The sequence below is a fragment of the Pithys albifrons genome, chromosome 11, assembly GCF_047495875.1.
Source record: "Pithys albifrons albifrons isolate INPA30051 chromosome 11, PitAlb_v1, whole genome shotgun sequence".
Lineage (NCBI taxonomy): Eukaryota > Metazoa > Chordata > Aves > Passeriformes > Thamnophilidae > Pithys > Pithys albifrons.
The window spans coordinates 25,629,442-25,647,232 of record NC_092468.1 but is presented as its reverse complement, the minus strand read 5'-3'; the positions used below and the strand labels follow the sequence as shown (position 1 = coordinate 25,647,232).

The window sequence follows — 17,791 nt, the reverse complement described above, 5'->3', positions numbered from 1 at the left end:
CACCTGCAGCTCTTATGAAAGTCAGACTTGCTGTGGTGATGGAAGTAAACAAGGAGAGAACAACAAGCCTATTTGGCTCCCAGCCCTCCATGGGGTTTTGGCTTCTCCCCCCACAACAGAAAGGAGATTTACAAAGCCAAACCAAATCTGGTTTTGATTCTTACAAGATAAATTTAATTTTAAACGAATCTAAAGCTTCAGAGCAGTAGAAACATCAAGGGCAGAGTCTCCCTGTGCTGCACAAGGAGCCATCACACCCCATGGCCCAGCCAAGCACACCCAAAGGAAGAGCCAAAGGGGCAAGGAAGACTGTGTGGCACCCCCTGTGCCAGTGGAGCTGTGGGCACTGAGCCAACCCACAACACCCATCCCCAGGACTGAACAGAGTGGCTTTGAGAAGGGGCCAAAATACTCTATTTTCTGCAGAGACAAAGCCCTCCCTGGGGATTCTGCAGTGACACTGTCACTGATGAGCCCATGGCACTGTCTGTGACTAAACACCTTCTCACAAGGGCCTGCAGGGAAAGGACAAGGGGAATGGTCTTAAACTGAAGGAGGGGGGATGTAGATCAGATATTGGGAAGAAATCCTTCCCTGGGAGGGTGGGCAGGCCCTGGCACAGGTGCCCAGAGAAGCTGTGGCTGCCCCAGCCCTGGAAGTGTCCCAGGCCAGGTTGGAGCAACCTGGGACAGTAAGAGGTGGCCCAGGGCAGGCCTTGGAACAAGATGAGCTTTAAGGTGCCTCCCACCCAAACCATCCTGTGATTCTGTGTCCTGGTAGGGCAGTTCAGTTACTTGTGAAAAATGAAATATTTACACGTATCACTTTGCATAAGATTCAGAAGAAAACAACCTCAAGGAACCCAACTCCTGTTTCTACACTCACCTCATCAACATGTCCAACAGCTCCAAAGATCTTTGCTGTTTGCCCAATCAGACCTGGAGAACTCTCCCCAAGCTCCTTCAGCACTGGGAGAAAAGGGGCCAAGGCTGTGGGTTCGTAGCTGGATATTTCTGTGAGGATGTTCAGAATCATCTCACTGTGGTTGGGGTCCCTCAAATGCCCAAACAAAACTGGCAAACACTCTTTCAGCACCTGTGAAAAAATCAGACAGGAACAAAATGAATATATATTTTTAATTGTGAACACAAATAACCAAGAGTGTTATGATCAGAGTGATAAAAATAAACCAGTAGCCTTTGATGGAATAAAATAGTTTTCCACCCTCACTGACCTTTGCACAGAGGTCAGTCCAAGTTCAGCTCAACATAGGGAGTCAGGGCAAGCTCTAGCCTTGAATATGGCAGTTATGCATAAATAAGTAAGGAAATGCCCGATTGTTCAAAAAAAAGACAAAAAAACTCACCCCTACCAAATATTTCCCTTGCTCTAGGGCAGAGTATATTCATTGATTAAAACAACATAAGGCTCAGCCTTCCCCAATGATACAGTAAATTAAAGGACTTGCAGGATTTTTTGCCTTCTGTAGGAAATTAAGAATGTGACAAGGTCAAGAGCTGGAACAGAGGGGAAAACAAAGGGCAAGATCCACATTGCCTAAGAAATATGCTGTGGAGAGGCTGTCATGTCTTGTAACAAGCCAATTTTGGGGAGGCTGAGGCTTAAAATCCCCTTCCAAACAGGATGGAGTGTTTACAACCATCCCCAAGTAATTAATGTCTGTGTAAACACACGTGCCCACTAATGCACCCCGGACCCAGAAACCTGCATCTGTGTCAGAGACATTTTGACACAGAAATGGGGCATAAACCACCCCATTCTTCTGGGGTTTGGTTGGGGATTATCAGTTCTCATCAGTTCCTGACTCACTTTAATCTCCCTTGACGTGTGTTTTAATACAGCTCATGTTCTCTGACAGAAACACAGTTAAGGGAATTCACACTCTGCTGACAGAGGAAGAGCCAAAATCATTGAAAACAAATGTCTTAACCCAAACCTTTTGGTTCAGCAGAGTCAGTGTTTTGTTCTCCTTATGAGTGGATGGAGAATTTGGGATGGAATGAAGGAATTTCAGGGCATTAGTGCAGGAAGGCACCGACTGCACGTTCTGGAGCCCTCCCTGGTGCCACAGAGCTCAGGGGCACCAACACTCACAGCCCTGCCCGAGGGAGCAGGGACACCTTCCCCAGATGCTTTACCCCAAGTTCTTTGTTCCTGGCCACGGTCTGGAGGAGCCTGAGGAGGTGCTGCTGCTCAGCCTGGTCCAGCTGGGCCATGAGGGCCACCAGCTCCGGCAGCCGGAGCGCGATCGGCCGCGGCTGCTGCTCGTAGAGCGCGGGCAGGACACGGAGCAGCATCGGGTTCCCTGGGGACAGACAGGGACAGGCTGGGGACACACCTGGAGAGGGGGGGAACCAGCACACACCTGGAGAGGCCCCTGGGAAACCAGCACACACCTGGAGACACCAGTTCAGAGCAGGAACAGGGCTGGGGACACACCTGGAGAGGGGGGGAAACCAGCACAAACCTGGAGGCTGCTGGAAAACCAGCACACACCTGGAGACACCAGTTCAGAGCAGGGACAGGGCTGGGGACACACCTGGAGAGGGCTCTGGGAAACCAGCACAAACCTGGAGGCTGCTGGAAAACCAGCACACACCTGGAGACACCAGTTCAGAGCAGGGACAGGGCTGGGGACACACCTGGAGAGGGCTCTGGGAAACCAGCACACACCTGGAGACACCAGTTCAGAGCAGGGACAGGGCTGGGGACACACCTGGAGAGGCCCCTGGGAAACCAGAACACACCTGGAGACACCAGTTCACAGCAAGGACAGGACTGGGGACACACCTGGAGAGGGTCTATGAAACCAGCACACACCTGGAGACACCAGTTCTTAACAATCACACACCAGTTTGGGTTGGGAGGAACTCAAAGCCCACCCTGTGCCAACCCCTGCCATGGGCAGGGGCACCTTCCACAGCTCAGGGTGCTCCAAGCCCAACCTGGCCCTGAAGGATCACCAGTACAACCCCAGGGATGTGCTGTGGAGTGGCATCTGCTGGGCCAAGAAACTCAGCAAATAACCCAGAGTGAGTCAGGGGTGGCAACATGGTGTAAAAAAAGAAGTTTCTGGTAATTATAATTTTATTTCTCAAGTGCAACGTCAGGAGCTGCTTAATGAGCTCTCAGGCCTGGGGGATGCTCTGTTGAGGTCTAGACCAAACCAAGTGTGATTTAAATTAGAGAAAAAAAGAAGGAAAAATGAGAAAAGAGAAGGAAAAGAGAAAAAAAAAAGAAAAAAGAGAAAAGAAAGCCAAAAATAAAAGAGAAAAGAGAGAAAAAAAGAACAAAAAGAGGAAAAAAGAAAAAAAGAAAAAAGATAAAAAAGATGAAAAAGATAAAAGAAGAAAAAAGAGAAAAAAAGAAGAGAAAAAAGAGAAAAATAAGAGAAAAAAGAAAAAAAGAGAAAAAATAAGAGGAAAAAGGACAAAAAAGAAAAAAGTGAAAAAAAAGGAAAAACACGAAAACCAAAGAGAAATACAAAGAGAGAAACAAAGTGAAGAATGAAGAGAAAAACGAAGACAAAAACAAAGAGGAAAAAAGAGGAGAAAAAAGAAAAGGAAAAAAGAAGAGAAAAAAAGAAAAGGAAAAAAGAAGAGAAAAAAAGAAAAGGAAAAAAGATGAGAAAGAAAATCCCTGAAAGCTGCAATTCTCCTTTGCTGAAATTCAGGCTTTCACATGAAATGAGCAGCATATGGAAAGCACAGTTGGTTATTAAGAGAACCAAATATGCCCTTGCACAGAAAGGGCTCAGGGTGCCATTTGCAGGAGGAGGAAGGTGCCAGGGCGAGTCAGCTGTGGCAGAGCCATGCCCAGCCCTCCCTCCTGGGCTCCTGAAGATGCCAGTGCATCCCTCAGCTGGCAGGGCAGGCTCAGCCCAGCCCACACCCCCCGTGCTGCTCCCGCTGCCTCCACGGCTTTAGGTTTCACTTGAGCAACATATGGAAACCATCTGCCTGTTGCAACCTACATGGCTCCTTTCTGAAGGCCTTGCGAGTCCTCACGCTCCCCTTGGGTTGCTTTCCAAGAGGAACTGCTCTCTGCCCTGCTGCTTTTCCTCCCACTTAAACCTGAGCCGTGTAATTTGGGAAGATAAGCAGATCTGTTCATGGATGGCAGCAGAAGGATATTTGGGTTCAGGCTGGAGCAGGCTGGGCTCCTGCCAGAGACAGAAAACGCACCCCAGGACACGTTTGGGTCTTGTAACATCCCCCAGGGCCAAGAACCAACACATAATTCATTGCAGGTTCAGACAACTTTGAGTCAAACAGCTCGTAATGATCCCTCAGGGGTCCTTACCCTTTGGGGGAGTGGCTTCCCCTCCAGCCAGCCACACTTCTGCATCCTATCCTGGATGTTAGGATCCTGGAGAGCCACTCTGAGCCCTCCATGCAGCTGTGGCAGGGCCAGGGACGAGGGCACACCCCACCTCCCACCCCATGGACAGGGCAAATTCCCATCTGCACAGGATCCCCCAATGGGCTGACTTGGGAAGGACTCACAAGGACCATGGAGCCCAACCCTCAGCCCTGCTCAGGATCATCCCCAAGAGTCACCCCCTGTGCCCCAGAGCATCATCCAAACCCTCCTGGAGCTCTGGCAGCCTTGGGGCTGTGCCCACTGCCCTGGGGAGCCTGGTCAGTGCCCACCACCCTCTGGGGAAAGAGCCTTTCCCTGAGATCCAACCCAACCCTGCCCTGACACAGCTCCAGGCCATTCCCTGGGGTCCTGTCACTGATCTTGTGCTGTCCTGTACACGATCACAAAGGCCACTTACAAAGGAAAGGGATTTGCTGATGAATGACCCTAAAAAGATTTGCAAACTGCTCCATTCTGGCCATTTGCTGCCCACTTCTCTGGGCAAATCTCTGCCTGACCTTAAAGTCACTCTGTCTAAAAAGCATCACCACTGACAGACCATGGGCTTGATGCAAAGCACCAACTCAGCCAAAGGGAGAACTTGGATCTCAGGGAAAGGTCCTTCCCCCAGGGGGTGGTGGGCACTGACCAGGCTCCCCAGGGCAGTGGGCACAGCCCCGAGGCTGGCACAGCTCCAGGAGTGCTGGGACAACAGGGACAGGCTGGGATTGTTGGGGTGTCTGTGCAGGGCCAGGGGCTGGACTGGATGATCCCTGTGGGTCCCTTTCAGCTCAGGATATTCTGTGGTTCTGTGATAAAAGGTGAGAGGATGTATTGACTTGAACTTTCCTAAACTCACATCATTGTTCAGAACTGAAACATTTTGTACTGAATATGCTAAGCATTATTTTCCCTCTGGACAATGTTGTGCTTACAGAAATGTCTTTTCTTTACACTTGCCCTTGTTTAGTTACCACTGGAAGGTTTCTGCCCGTGTGGAGCAGAGCCCTTAAACTCCAGTTGAATTTGGGCAACTGTAACGATTGCAAAAGATAAAATTCCCCTATTCCTGGACAGGAAAAAGTCATCAGAGTCAGCTCTGGAAGTGTGCTGGGAAGGAATTCAAGAGAGAGCAACAAAAATAGCAGCTTTAAGCAAGGAAAGACACTCAGACTGAGCCCTGCTCTTGCCCAAGCTGGGATGTCACAGATAGGAAGGGATCTGGAGTGTAACACTAATTACTTAATCTGGGCAAACAAGCCTTTGAAGTGCAGGGTGTCTCAGGGCAGTGATGCAATTGGAGGTGACCCAGGGGGATGGATCCAGCCCCAGAGCTCCCTGAACAAAACCCTCTCTGTGCAGAGGCAGAGTTGGGCTGTTTCCTGCAGCACACACTGCTGGGTTTATACTCCCTAACCAAGATAAATGAAAAGCCAAGGCAGCTCAGGAGCAGCCCCAGCCCTTTGCAGAGATGGTGCAGTGACCTCACTGACAGGGAATGGCTTTTAACTGGATAACCTGGACACACACATGTAAACAGCTCCCAGGTGCCACAGCTCGTGTCTGCTCTCCAGAGAGCCCCCAAAGGTCATTGGGCACAAGCAATTGGCTATTTTCTGCTATTTCCATGTTCGAGTTAGTCTGAGGACCCCTTGCTGTTTGTTTGTCACACCTTTTTGATCTCTAAGGGAGTTACACACCCAGCTCACCAACCTTTTGATTCTCAGAGCTCAGGCAGCCAGAGGTGAGACTGGGAAAAAGTGAATTATTTGTAATTCCCAATCTTGCTTCATCTGCCTCAGTCTAAACCAGGAGCCTGAAAACATGTTTGTTGCCTGAGAATGGAAAAACATCCTACTCAGCTCCTTAATTACCTTCCTTCCCTCTTCCTTCCCTACCACCCTTACCCCCAATACTTTCCAGATTAGATTTTCTCAGATTTTCCAACAGACCACACAATGGGAATGATGCAATTCAGGCAGAAACCACCTCCAGTTGGGGACAGTGGATGGCTGCAAGGCAGGCAGGAGGGACCACGATGGCAGATCATGGTGGTGCCAGCCCAGCCCAGATACCCCTTTTTGGCCTCCCTCCTTGCACCCAAAACTGGCAAAGGTTGCCTGGTGCTCCAGCTCTGCCCTGCCCATCCCAGCACCACAGTTTGGGAAGAACAACAGGCCTGGGAGCACATTGCAATGCCACATGGACAGGAGCTCTCAGAGTTGCACAGCTGTGTTTGATACTCCAGAAGGACCATTCCAAGACACAGCCCATGCACCAGGACTAATTTGTTCCCTGGGATGACTCAGATTAGGCACATACCTACCTGAAAATCTCAGTGTCACAGTCACTGGGGTTGGAAAAGCCCTCCCAGCCCCTGGAGCCCACCCTGTGCCCGATGCCCACCTTAGCAAAGCCCTCCCAGCCCCTGGAGCCTACCCTGTGCCCAATGCCCACCTTAGCAAAGCCCTCCCAGCCCCTGGAGCCCACCCTGTGCCCGATGCCCACCTTAGCAAAGCCCTCCCAGCCCCTGGAGCCTACCCTGTGCCCAATGCCCACCTTAGCAAAGCCCTCCCAGCCCCTGGAGCCCACCCTGTGCCCAATGCCCACCTTGGCAAAGCCCTCCCAGCCCATGGAGCCCACCCTGTGCCCGATGCCCACCCTGTCCCCAGCCCAGAGCTCTGAGTGCCACGGCCAGTCCTGCCTTGGGCACCTCCAGGGCTGGGCACTCCAAACCTCCCTGGGCAGCCCCTTGCAGTGCCTGACAGACCTTTCCAGGAACGAATTCTTTCTGAAAATAATGGGCCCCTCTACCAAATTTCTAAGTTTTCTAATCTCCTGCTTCAATGTTGCTATTTACTGTCTGCATTTTCAGGGGAGCAGCTGGAGGCTCCACAGTGGCAGGAATTCCATATCACAGAACCAGAGAAGAGCTAGAGCTGGTTAAAAGCCTCCAGTGCCACCTCTGCCATGGGCAGGGACACCTCCCACCAGCCCAGGCTGCTCCAAGCCCTGTCCAACCTGGCCTGGGACCCTCCCAGGGCTGGGGCAGCCACAGCTTCTCTGGGCACCTGTGCCAGGGCCTGCCCACCTTCCCAGCCAGGAATTTCTCCCCAATATCCAAGGCACAGGTTGCCCAGGTTAGCACAAGCAAAACCAGAGATGTAAGTTAAATACAATTACATGAGGGCTGGTTTTTTGCTATTCTCTGGATATTTCACAGCCAATATATAACTTGTACCATATTATCCCTAATCCCACCTATGCATCTCTGAAATGACTAATGGCCACTGAACTGATAAGGTTATGGAATTTAAACCAGATTAACACCAATATTGCTTCCACTACATTAATCTCTCATCCAAAAGCACCTTGTCTTGTTTTTTCAAAGGTAGCAGATGGAACTCTGATGGTGCAGACGATTTACACACCCCCAAAACAAGATCCAGCACTAACAGATGATCCACATAGTTATGGTGGGGTTAGTGGTGATCAGGGCTGGAAGAGCAAAACTCTGACAAGTCGTCCTTAGGACTTCTCCTTTCCTGCTTAAAGCAATAAACTGTCAGTATAAAATAGAATTTATTGCATAACATCACCACATAACTACCCAAAAAAGCTACACTATTTAGTTAGACCAGCCACGTGTATGCAAAGCAACTCCAGGTACTTCACCTTCCTCCCAGTGCCCTCCCCACCCTGGCACACACTGGGCACAGCCTGAGCCTGAAGGGAGCACACACCGGGCACAGCCTGAGGCTGCAGGGAGCACACACCGGGCACAGCCTGAGGCTGCAGGGAGCACACACCGGGCACACACCGGGCACAGCCTGAGCCTGCAGGGAGCACACACCGGGCACAGCCTGAGGCTGCAGGGAGCACACACCGGGCACACACCGGGCACAGCCTGAGGCTGCAGGGAGCACACACCGGGCACACACCGGGCACAGCCTGAGCCTGCAGGGAGCACACACTGGGCACACACCGGGCACAGCCTGAGGCTGCAGGGAGCACACACTGGGCACACACCGGGCACAGCCTGAGCCTGCAGGGAGCACACACTGGGCACAGCCTGAGCCTACAGGGAGCACACACCGGGCACAGCCTGAGGCTGCAGGGAGCACACACTGGGCACAAACTGGGCACAGCCTGAGCCTGCAGGGAGCACACACCGGGCACACACCGGGCACAGCCTGAGGCTGCAGGGAGCACACACTGGGCACACACCGGGCACACACCGGGCACAGCCTGAGCCTGCAGGGAGCACACACTGGGCACACACCGGGCACAGCCTGAGCCTGCAGGGAGCACACACTGGGCACACACCGGGCACACACCGGGCACAGCCTGAGCCTGCAGGGAGCACACACTGGGCACACACCGGGCACAGCCTGAGCCTGCAGGGAGCACACACTGGGCACACACCGGGCACACACCGGGCACAGCCTGAGCCTGCAGGGAGCACACACTGGGCACACACCGGGCACACACCGGGCACAGCCTGAGCCTGCAGGGAGCACACACTGGGCACACACCGGGCACAGCCTGAGGCTGCAGGGAGCACACACTGGGCACACACCGGGCACAGCCTGAGCCTGCAGGGAGCACTTTCTTTGCCACACAGAACACGAGCCAGCATAAGCAATGCAGGCAGCGCAAAGCCAGCGCTTCCCTCCCTGCATTGCTGCACGTCCCATACCCCGCTGTGGAGGCAGCGGAGCCGCTTTGCCGTCCCCTCCCCGAGCCAGCCAAGCCCCCGGAGGGGCTGGCACTGAGCGAACCGCACGCCCCTTCCCCTCCCTCCCCAACCCACGCCCCGCGCTCCGCTGCCAGCGCTGCCTCCCGCGCCGCTCATTCATTCGCTCGCAGCCTTTATCAGGGGCTGCCCCCGGTCCCAGCCCCGCGGAGCCCACGGCAGCTCCCGCAGCCCAGACCCTCGGGAAGAGCTGGGAAAATGCTGCCCCAAGGAATGCTGGCTCTGCTGACGCTCCTCTGTGTTCCCGGCGCTTCTGGTTCTGCGCTGGTTGAAGATCACGACTACGATCTCATGTACGTGAACCTGGACAATGAAATCGAAGCTGCAGCCCCCGGTACCGAGGAAAGTAAGTCGGTTTAAACTCCATTTGTGCAAACGCAGAGTTGCAGTCTTTGTTGCCCAGCTCTTGTAATAGTTATTATTACAAATGGTTTTTCCAGAGGGAGAAGCCTGTTCTCGTACCAGTGGATCATTAGGATAGCAGTGCTAAAGCACTGGATGGAGTGCCTGGGAATAGGCTTTAAACTCTTAATTTTGCAGTTTTGCTGCAAAAGTCTGTTGATGACAGTTTTAGAATTGCTTTAAAACACACTATTTTCCTTTTTGGTATAGAGGGAAATGCACTGACCCCCCCATGGCAGGGGAGTTGGAACTAGATGGTCTCTAAGGTCCCTTCCAAGCCAACCTGGGGTGGGATTCCATGGTTCTCTCCCAGTTCGGAGCACACAAGCCTTGCACAGAGCCAGGTTTTGTCAAACTCTCCTTCTGTTTAAAACTAAGTACAAAGGAAGCACAACATCTGTATCTTCCCTCGCAGCTGCTCCGTGTGACTGCCAGCGGGAGCACACCAAGTGGGACAAGCTGTTCATCATGCTGGAGAACTCACAGATGAAGGAGAACATGATGCTGCAGGCGCTGGACGAGCTCCCCAAGGTGGACACGCAGACCTTGAGGGCAGAGCTGACCCAGCTCACCACCCATCTCGCGGGCACCTGCGCCGCCACCCTCGACAAAGTCACCTCCCACATCGTGTCCCAGGTAGAGCAGGTGCTTGAGAGGAGCAGGGACCAAGCTGAAGAGGCCAAGAGGCTTCAGGAGTCTGAGCAAGGGAAGGTTCTGGAGCACGTTCTGCAGCTGAGCCACAACATGTCCACGAGGCTGGGCTGGCTGGAGAGCACCTGGCTGAGGAGGGCCGAGCTGGAGGAGCAGGACACAGCTCTGCAGCAGGACAAACTGGATGCCAGCAGAGGGGACAATCTCATCCTCAACTTGCTGTGGAAAGAGCTCCAGCAAACCAGGGCTGAGCTGAAGGCGTCGCAGCAATGGGCAGCTCAGCACCTGCTGCCAGCAGGTGAGTCCATGGGCACCTTCCCAGGGAGATCTTAGGGGGGTCTACAAACAGGGACCCTCAAAACACCCTCCTGAGCACCTTCCTCTCCATAGGACTCCAAAGAAACCTTAAGAACAGCAGGGCAGCTTTAAAAATTCTGTACATAATAGGAGGGATCCATTGACTTGTGTTAAAAGAGATGCAGAGCTTCTCAAAGGTGGGAGCAAAGGGCTTAATCCCAGTCCTTACACAGGGCAAAGCCAGCCAGGATCCCCCCTCCAGGCTCTCCCAGATCAAAACAGCTCAGCAAACATGTCTGAAACATCCAAATTATGTTCTCACACCTCTTACCCTCCCCAGCTGGTAACACCTCTGCATGTGTACTACTCACTGAGCTCTCCTGTTCCCTCCCTGAGTGTTCCCAATCCTCCCTCTCCCTAAATTAACACTCCTCACCCACTCCAGCCTCCCAAGAGGAGAGGACACTGCTGGTGTTGGCCAGCCAAGCCTGGTCCCTGCACCCAGCTCTCAGGACAGAGTCTTTCCCCTGGATGGATAAATCAGTAACACTGGGCTGGTGTTTTCTGGGGTATTTTTAACCCTTCCAAAGCTTTTGTTCTGCTCAGCAAGTGAGGTGCCCACAGAAAGATGAGCTCATACCCCAGATTTCATGCCAGTTTTCTGGGTAGTGCAATGGGGCACCCCAAAAGCAGCAGCTGGGCTGTGGCAGAGCAGCCCCTCCTCTGTTTAGGGGGTGGGGGCAGAATTGCTACCTACATGACACAAATACACTGAGTATCAGTGCCCTGTCACTGCCTGCCCTCTAAAAGCTGATTAATGACTGTTTTCCACAAAGTTTTACAACTTCAAAGCCCCCCAGGAACCCACACTCACAGAAGGCAGTGGGAGGGGTGTGTGGCAGAGGGGCTGCAGTCACACCAGCCTGACCAGGAACCTGTAGCAGCATCTCCTGAGTGAGATCTCACACAGGGGAGCAAGAAGGAGCAGCCTGTAACTGCTGAGCTTCCCCAGCCACCACTCAATTCACACCAAAGTGCTTCATGATCTCACCTGAATCCCTCCTTTCATGTAGGGCACCGATTCGGTGTTGAGAGTGAATTGCTTTCCCTCCTTTCTCCAAACACCTCAGCAGTGTCTGTGTCCTGGGAGCAGATCCTACAGCACACTCCTCTTTCCCTAAACACAAACCTCTTGTCTGCCAGAGCATGAGCTCATTCCTTATCTCTGCTCTACCCCAGCCAGCCCCACTCAGCTCCTCTGCACGAGGTGAGAGCAACAAACTCGATCTGCTTTGAGCATCTCACACTCCTCAGTGAAAACTCACTTTATTTCCACTGGTTCCTGCATGACTTTATAGAAAACCTTCCTATTTTTTAATTTAAAGGCTACATTTTAAGTACTTCCAGAGCCTCTCTCCGGGTTTATTTTTTTCAAGGGAATTTTTAGCAACTGACTTTAATTTCTCACATCTTGAATTCCTGCCAGCCATATTCTTGAGGGATTTTCTAATCACACTTTTTGTTCTTCACTGAGGCTGGTTTTAATTTTGTTTAGGCTTTGATAATAAAGCCTGAAAAAGCCCGCTAATTAAAAGCTTTTTCACAATAGTGTTCCTAAGTAGCACTTTAAGGAGTATCCCCAGCAGTTGCTGGCTGCCCCTGCCCCTGCTCCAAAGGGCCAGTGCAGATGGAAAACCTGCTGGAAGCTGCGAGGAAGCAGCCCCTGAAATATCAGAGCAGCACAATCCTGGAGGGCACAAAGAGCCCTTCGCTCCCTGGAGCACGAATTTCCACACACGTTTTAGGCATTTCAGATCCTTCAGCTCCTTTAAACAGGAAATGAAGCAGCTTAATTGGAGAAGGGGCCGATTCTTCCCCCGTGTCACCTTGAGCATGAAGTTACGTGCAGCCAGGGAACAGCACATAAACCACCAAAAATGTCTGGGCTTTAGTGATCAGCAGCTGCTTTCCCAAGTTTCATGAATTTCTGTCAGTGGTTTTAACTGCTCTAATTCCTATTACCAACACATTGATTAATGAGACATGAGAAATGAACTGTTTTAAAAATATCAGTTGTCTTGCACAGTTCCCATGTTTACCCAGAGCCCAGGAACGTTGCTGACCAAAAAGCCCCACAGGGAGGGTCAGGAAAAGGGGCATTACAGTAACGAATAAACCCACCTCAGCCTGTTCCTGCCAACACTCCCTGTGCCACTTTTGGGCAGTTCTTGTCCCCTCTGCTGCCGAGTTATCCATGGGACAACCTCAGGACACAGCCCGTGCCACAACAGCCCAGCAGGTCCCTTCCCCAGGCACAGCCTCCAGTCTATCCCAGTATCCAAACCTGCTGTTTGATGGCTCACTGGCCCCTGCCCCTCACCACAACATTATTGGCACTATTCAATATTTTAAAAAGCCACAGAGGCTAAAACAGGACCTAAAGAGCCCCAAGGGAGGATTACTCACATAATTACCCAACTTAAAGGGCTGATTCCTTGGGGTGAGGCAGCAAAAGAGCTGCTCTCCCAGGAGGTGGTGCCCAGGCAGATCCTTGGGAAGCCAGTCCAGCTTCCCCAGGGAAGCACCAGCCAGGCTGGTAACTCCAAACATCCCTTTGGATGGCACAGGACTGCCCAACATACTCCCTGTGCCCAGAGGGAAGAGCCAAGCCCTGCTCCCACAGTGCCTTAGCCTGCACACACAGCGTCCCACAGCACCCTCCAGAAGGTCCAACAGCTCCTTCCAAGCATCCTGGTTGTCAGTTCCTGCATCCCACAGGACAAGCTGAGCTCGCAGCTTCCTTTGGAAGGTCCAGGAGTGAGCAGTGGCTCAGGCACTGGAACAGGCTGCCTGGAGAAGTGGTAGAGTCACCATCCCTGGAAGGGTTCAGAAAACATTTGGATGTGGCACTGAGGACCTGGTTTAGTGGTGAACAAAGTGGTGGTGCTGGGTGGAGGGTTGGACTTCATAGAATCATGGAATGGTTTGGGTTGGAAGGGACCTTAAAAACCACCCAGTCCCACCAGCCCAGGTTGCTCCAAGGCCCATCCAACCTGGCCTTGGACACTCCCAGGGATGGGGCAGCCACAGCTTGATGATCTTAGTGAGGTCTTTTCCAACTCTGTGATGTATCCAATGTCCCAGCTGTGCACCCACAAAGAGACCACTTTCCATCTCCCTGACATTGTTTTTAACTTCCCCAGGGTGTGAAACTGCAATTCTGTTCCCCATGCGCTCGAAGAAGATATTTGGGAGCGTCCACCCGACTGCTGGCATGGCCCTTCACTCCTTCACTGCCTGTGTGTGGATCAAGGTGACCGAGGCCTTGGACAAAACCATTGTCTTCTCCTACGGGACCAGGTTCAACCCCTACGAGCTGCAGCTGTTCCTGAGCCGGCGCTCGGCGGTGCTGGGGGTGGGGGGCGGCCAGCACAGGGTGACTGCCCACAATGTCGTCACTCCTGGCAAGTGGCTCCACCTGTGTGGCACGTGGAGCTCAGGGAATGGGTCTGCAGCCCTGTGGGCACAGGGGCAGCTCACAGCCAGCACCCTGGACGTTGCCAGTGGGCACAGCATTCCCGACGGGGGCATCCTGCAGATCGGGCAGGAGAAGAATGGCTGCTGTGTTGGAGGAGGCTTTGATGAAGCTTTAGCCTTCTCTGGAAAATTAACTGGCTTCAACCTGTGGGACAGAGTGCTCAGCAGCACAGAGATCATGGCCCAGGGTGGAGAGGGCGCCTGTGGCACCAGGGGCAACGTGGTCGGCTGGGGCGTCACGGAGGTCCTGCCCTACGGAGGAGCCCAGTACGTGTCCTAAAGCCTGGCAAGGCAGGTCCTGCCCAGAGAGCTGAACATCAATACCCCAAGTCCACAGAGCTGTGGGAGCCTGTGCCCCACATTCCCAAGGAAGATTGGCATTGCAAGTCTACACACCGAGGCACTGTGGAGGTGGGGTTGGATCCCTGCCTGCTGTTTGGGAGAACACTGCAAGCACCCCACACATCCAGGGGGAGAACACTGAAAACACCCCACACATCCAGGCAGGACTTTGGAAAAGCTGCTCCTGAGCTCTGGCAGCTCTGCCTCTCCAGCCCAGTGTTTGCTGAGGTGTCAGAGAGGGGCACTGTGGACACTGGGGAGGAAGATGGTGCTCCCAACATCCCTGCTGAGGGAAAACTGACCCTTCTCTGCACAACAGACAGTGAGGCTGTGGCTGCCCCATCACTGGGAGTGTCCCAGGCCAGGTTGGACAGGGCGTGGAGTACCCTGGGACAGTGGGAGGTGTCCCTGCCCCTGGCAGGGGTGGCACTGGGTGGGCTTTAAGGTCCCTCCCAACCCAAACCATTCCAGGATTCCATGACCTTCCAGGTTCCTCCAGTCCTTGGGTTCTGTAGCATTAATGTGGATTGTACAGAAGAACCACCTAAGCCAAGAAAAGTGTTGTTTAGTAATCCTTATTAGTCATTTGTAGACTACAACAAAACTAACCCCTTGTTTAAAGCATTATTTATGCCATGGATTGATATCAAAGTAATATTTCCCCTCATAATCTGGTGTTACAGTGGGGGAAAATGCAGCTGTATTATATTGTAAATGGACTCTGTGATAATTTTATTGAAATTATTTTTGTAAAGTTGTTTTGTAAATAAAGATACTTTACTAAACTAAAACTCTCCCTGCCTCTCATTAACCAAAACTCTGAAACTAAGACCCAAGGGGGAATTTTTCCATATTTTGACTCCTGCAGTTTTAGCTGATAACAGAAAAAGAACATAAATAGTGACAATCTCAGAGAGACAGAGACCCTCATGTGCACTGAGTGGAGGCTGTGCCAGGCCAGTGCTTGGAGGCTGAAGGAAGGTTTGGTTTGGGATATCCCCAAACAACAATCCATCAGTGCCCCACACAGGATGCTGGCCCTGGGAGGACAGACCCAACTTTGAGGCACCTCCAAAGTGACAAAGTTTGTTGCTGCTGGCAGGGGGTTTACACAAGGAACTGCTGCTCAGTGTCAGTGACTGTCCTCTCTCACAAGCTTATCCAAAACCCAGTAAAGCCCCAGGGCTGGATGCAGAGCAGAAGCAGCAGGTGCAGAGCCAAGACACCAGTGGTGATTTTCATGTAGAAACCAGAGCACAAGTAGGGAATGATGAAGAGCTACTCACTGGATATGTAACCAGTTACAACAGGAACTGTTACTTGGTACCTGTTGAAGCCTCTGAACAAGTTATCATGAAGAATGGCTTGTTCCAAGCAATTCTCATTTCCCTGGAGTCAGCCCATCCTTATTCTCTATCCCCACATGGCTCTGCCTTCCTCATTCTCTGCACATGTCCTGAGAACACACTTGGAAAAAACTTCTTGGCATGTTGCTGCTACCCTTATTCCTGAACACACCACCAAATCCTTGTTCCAGGGTACAAAAACAGTGAGGAAAAGCCATGAGAAGGTAAATTCCCCTTTCCTGAGCCATTCAAGGGGGTTGTGCTCCATACCTAGTTAATACAACTTGCTCCAATTTTTTGGCAGCACTGATTACTTAAGGGAAAAATGATTGCTCTGATTGCTGGAATTTCTGCTATTACTGTGCAATAAAAATGGATCTAAGTAATAAATGCTTAGTAGTAAACTTGACAAAAATCCCTCCCTAAATAATGTCTGTGAATAACCTCAACTAGAGAACAATGAAATATTACCTGTGTTCATCTGCTGGCAGCCAAAAACCAGATCCTCAGAGTTACAAAAACTCTCCAGATCCCAACATTGTGCAAGGGCAAAACCACTCCCAAATCCCCTTTCCACACCATGCCCTCCATTAAATGAAAACAAATGTCCATGAAGTGCAGCAGAAAAAGGAAAGTCCTCAGTAAGGTCACCAGAAATCCTTCCTGGCTACTTTTCCTGCTGTATCTCATACCTGAAAGGCTTTGTTGGGAAGGAGCCTTGCCCTGTCTCTGCTTTGCTTTGGCAGAGCACCAAATGCAAAGCCAGCCCTTCCATTCTCACTGACTCAGCTGGAAAACTCCCCTCCCCAACTGCTCTGCTGTCCCTTTATCCACCTCTGTGACCAGCAAAGCTTTCCTGCAGCACAACCCACTCCACACTTTCCTCTCTCTTGCCTCACTTAGCTGGATTTTTCTTGGTTGACAGTTTGGCTGTTTGGAAAACACCAAGTAAATGGTACATTGGGAGGGTTTGGGCTCCAAATACAGGAAAGCCACTGTGGAGAAAGGGAGGAGCAGGGTGGGACAGGCATGGTGGGAGCAGGTGGGGAGCCCAGCTCTGCTCTCCAACAGAGATACAACATCCTGGTGCCTCTGGCAGGTGGAGCAGCCACGGGACCCTCAGATTGCAGGGCAGGGTCACTGCTGTCCCTGGAATAGGGAATGGACCCCTCCTGGTGACGGGAGGTGTGGGCACAGGGCTGGCACCTGTTTGGGAGCCAAGGCCACTGGAACAGGGCAGGGAAACTCTCCTTCCAAAGAGCCCTTTTGTAGCTCAGGAGACCAGACCCTGCTCATTCAGTGGAAGAGCTGCCCCAGGTCACCCCAAAATGCAGTTGGCTCCAACACTGCCAGCCAAGGGGCAAAGGCTGTGCTCAACCCCCACGAGGCTCAGTCCTGGCTGGGCAGCCCCACAGCAGGGCCCTTGGTGTCCAAAAACTGTGCTGGAAATGCACCCTCAGCTGCTCCTCCTCTCCCTTCCCTCTCCCTCAGCTGACAGTCCCCAAGGGCAGTTCCCAGCCCCCCAAAAAGGGGGCAGTTCCCAGCCCCCCAAAAGGGGGCAGTTCCCAGCCCCCCAAAAGGGGGCAGTTCCCAGCCCCCCAAAAGGGGGCAGTTCCCAGCCCCCCAAAGGGGGGCAGTTCCCAGCCCCGGGCGCCGCCAGACCCCCGCCCCGGGCGCCGCCAGACCCCAGCTCTCTGTTCGGTGAGAGAGTTCCAGGCTGCAATTCCCGGAACCCACAGCAACATCTGCTGGTGGAACAGCACCAGGACAGGCTCAGCCACGCGGAGCCCTCGCTGTGCAGCACCGTTAACATCTTCATCATAATCTTTTAATAGTAGTAATTAGCAATAACTTCTTAATTATTACCCATACTTGAAGGAAAACAGTGAATTCACTCCTGCAGTAGCACCGTACTACAACAAATACTGGGGACTTCATTATTTCAATTAAATTGGATTTCCCTTTATAGAAGAATGAATATTTTTGTCTTTTTAAACCACAAAAAATAAAGTGTAAGGAGATTAGCAACAATATTCTCTATAAAGCTAATGATGCAGGCACAATTAAAGAACCACCA

At 52.1% G+C, this 17,791-nt stretch overlaps 2 protein-coding genes across 7 annotated transcripts in view; one reads left to right on the top strand and one right to left on the bottom strand.

Moving 5' to 3' along the window:
* VEPH1 (ventricular zone expressed PH domain containing 1) overlaps positions 1-17,791 on the bottom strand; it is a 67,654-nt gene that overhangs the window by 37,185 nt on the left and 12,678 nt on the right. For all 6 annotated transcript variants that reach the window (XM_071566559.1, XM_071566555.1, XM_071566556.1 and 3 more), the window contains 2 exons: positions 2,160-2,326; positions 886-1,095 (listed from right to left, as the gene is read on the bottom strand). In XM_071566559.1, the coding sequence (XP_071422660.1) occupies positions 886-1,095; positions 2,160-2,326 (377 nt within the window). The remainder of the gene's footprint in view (positions 1-885; positions 1,096-2,159; positions 2,327-17,791) is intronic.
* On the top strand, positions 9,298-15,025 carry PTX3 (pentraxin 3). The gene is made up of 3 exons (XM_071566441.1): positions 9,298-9,485; positions 9,957-10,490; positions 13,693-15,025. The coding sequence occupies exons 1-3, from the start codon at positions 9,338-9,340 to the stop codon at positions 14,304-14,306; spliced, it is 1,296 nt and encodes a 431-aa protein (XP_071422542.1). The 5' UTR covers positions 9,298-9,337; the 3' UTR covers positions 14,307-15,025.

Bases quoted from the DNA above. Each gene is read 5' to 3' on its own strand.
- PTX3 (XM_071566441.1), top strand. From the start codon at position 9,338: ATGCTGCCCCAAGGAATGCTGGCTCTGCTGACGCTCCTCTGTGTTCCC. The intron at 9,486-9,956 runs GTAAGTCGGTTT...CTTCCCTCGCAG, and splicing joins AGCCCCCGGTACCGAGGAAA to CTGCTCCGTGTGACTGCCAG. The intron at 10,491-13,692 runs GTGAGTCCATGG...TAACTTCCCCAG, and splicing joins TCAGCACCTGCTGCCAGCAG to GGTGTGAAACTGCAATTCTG.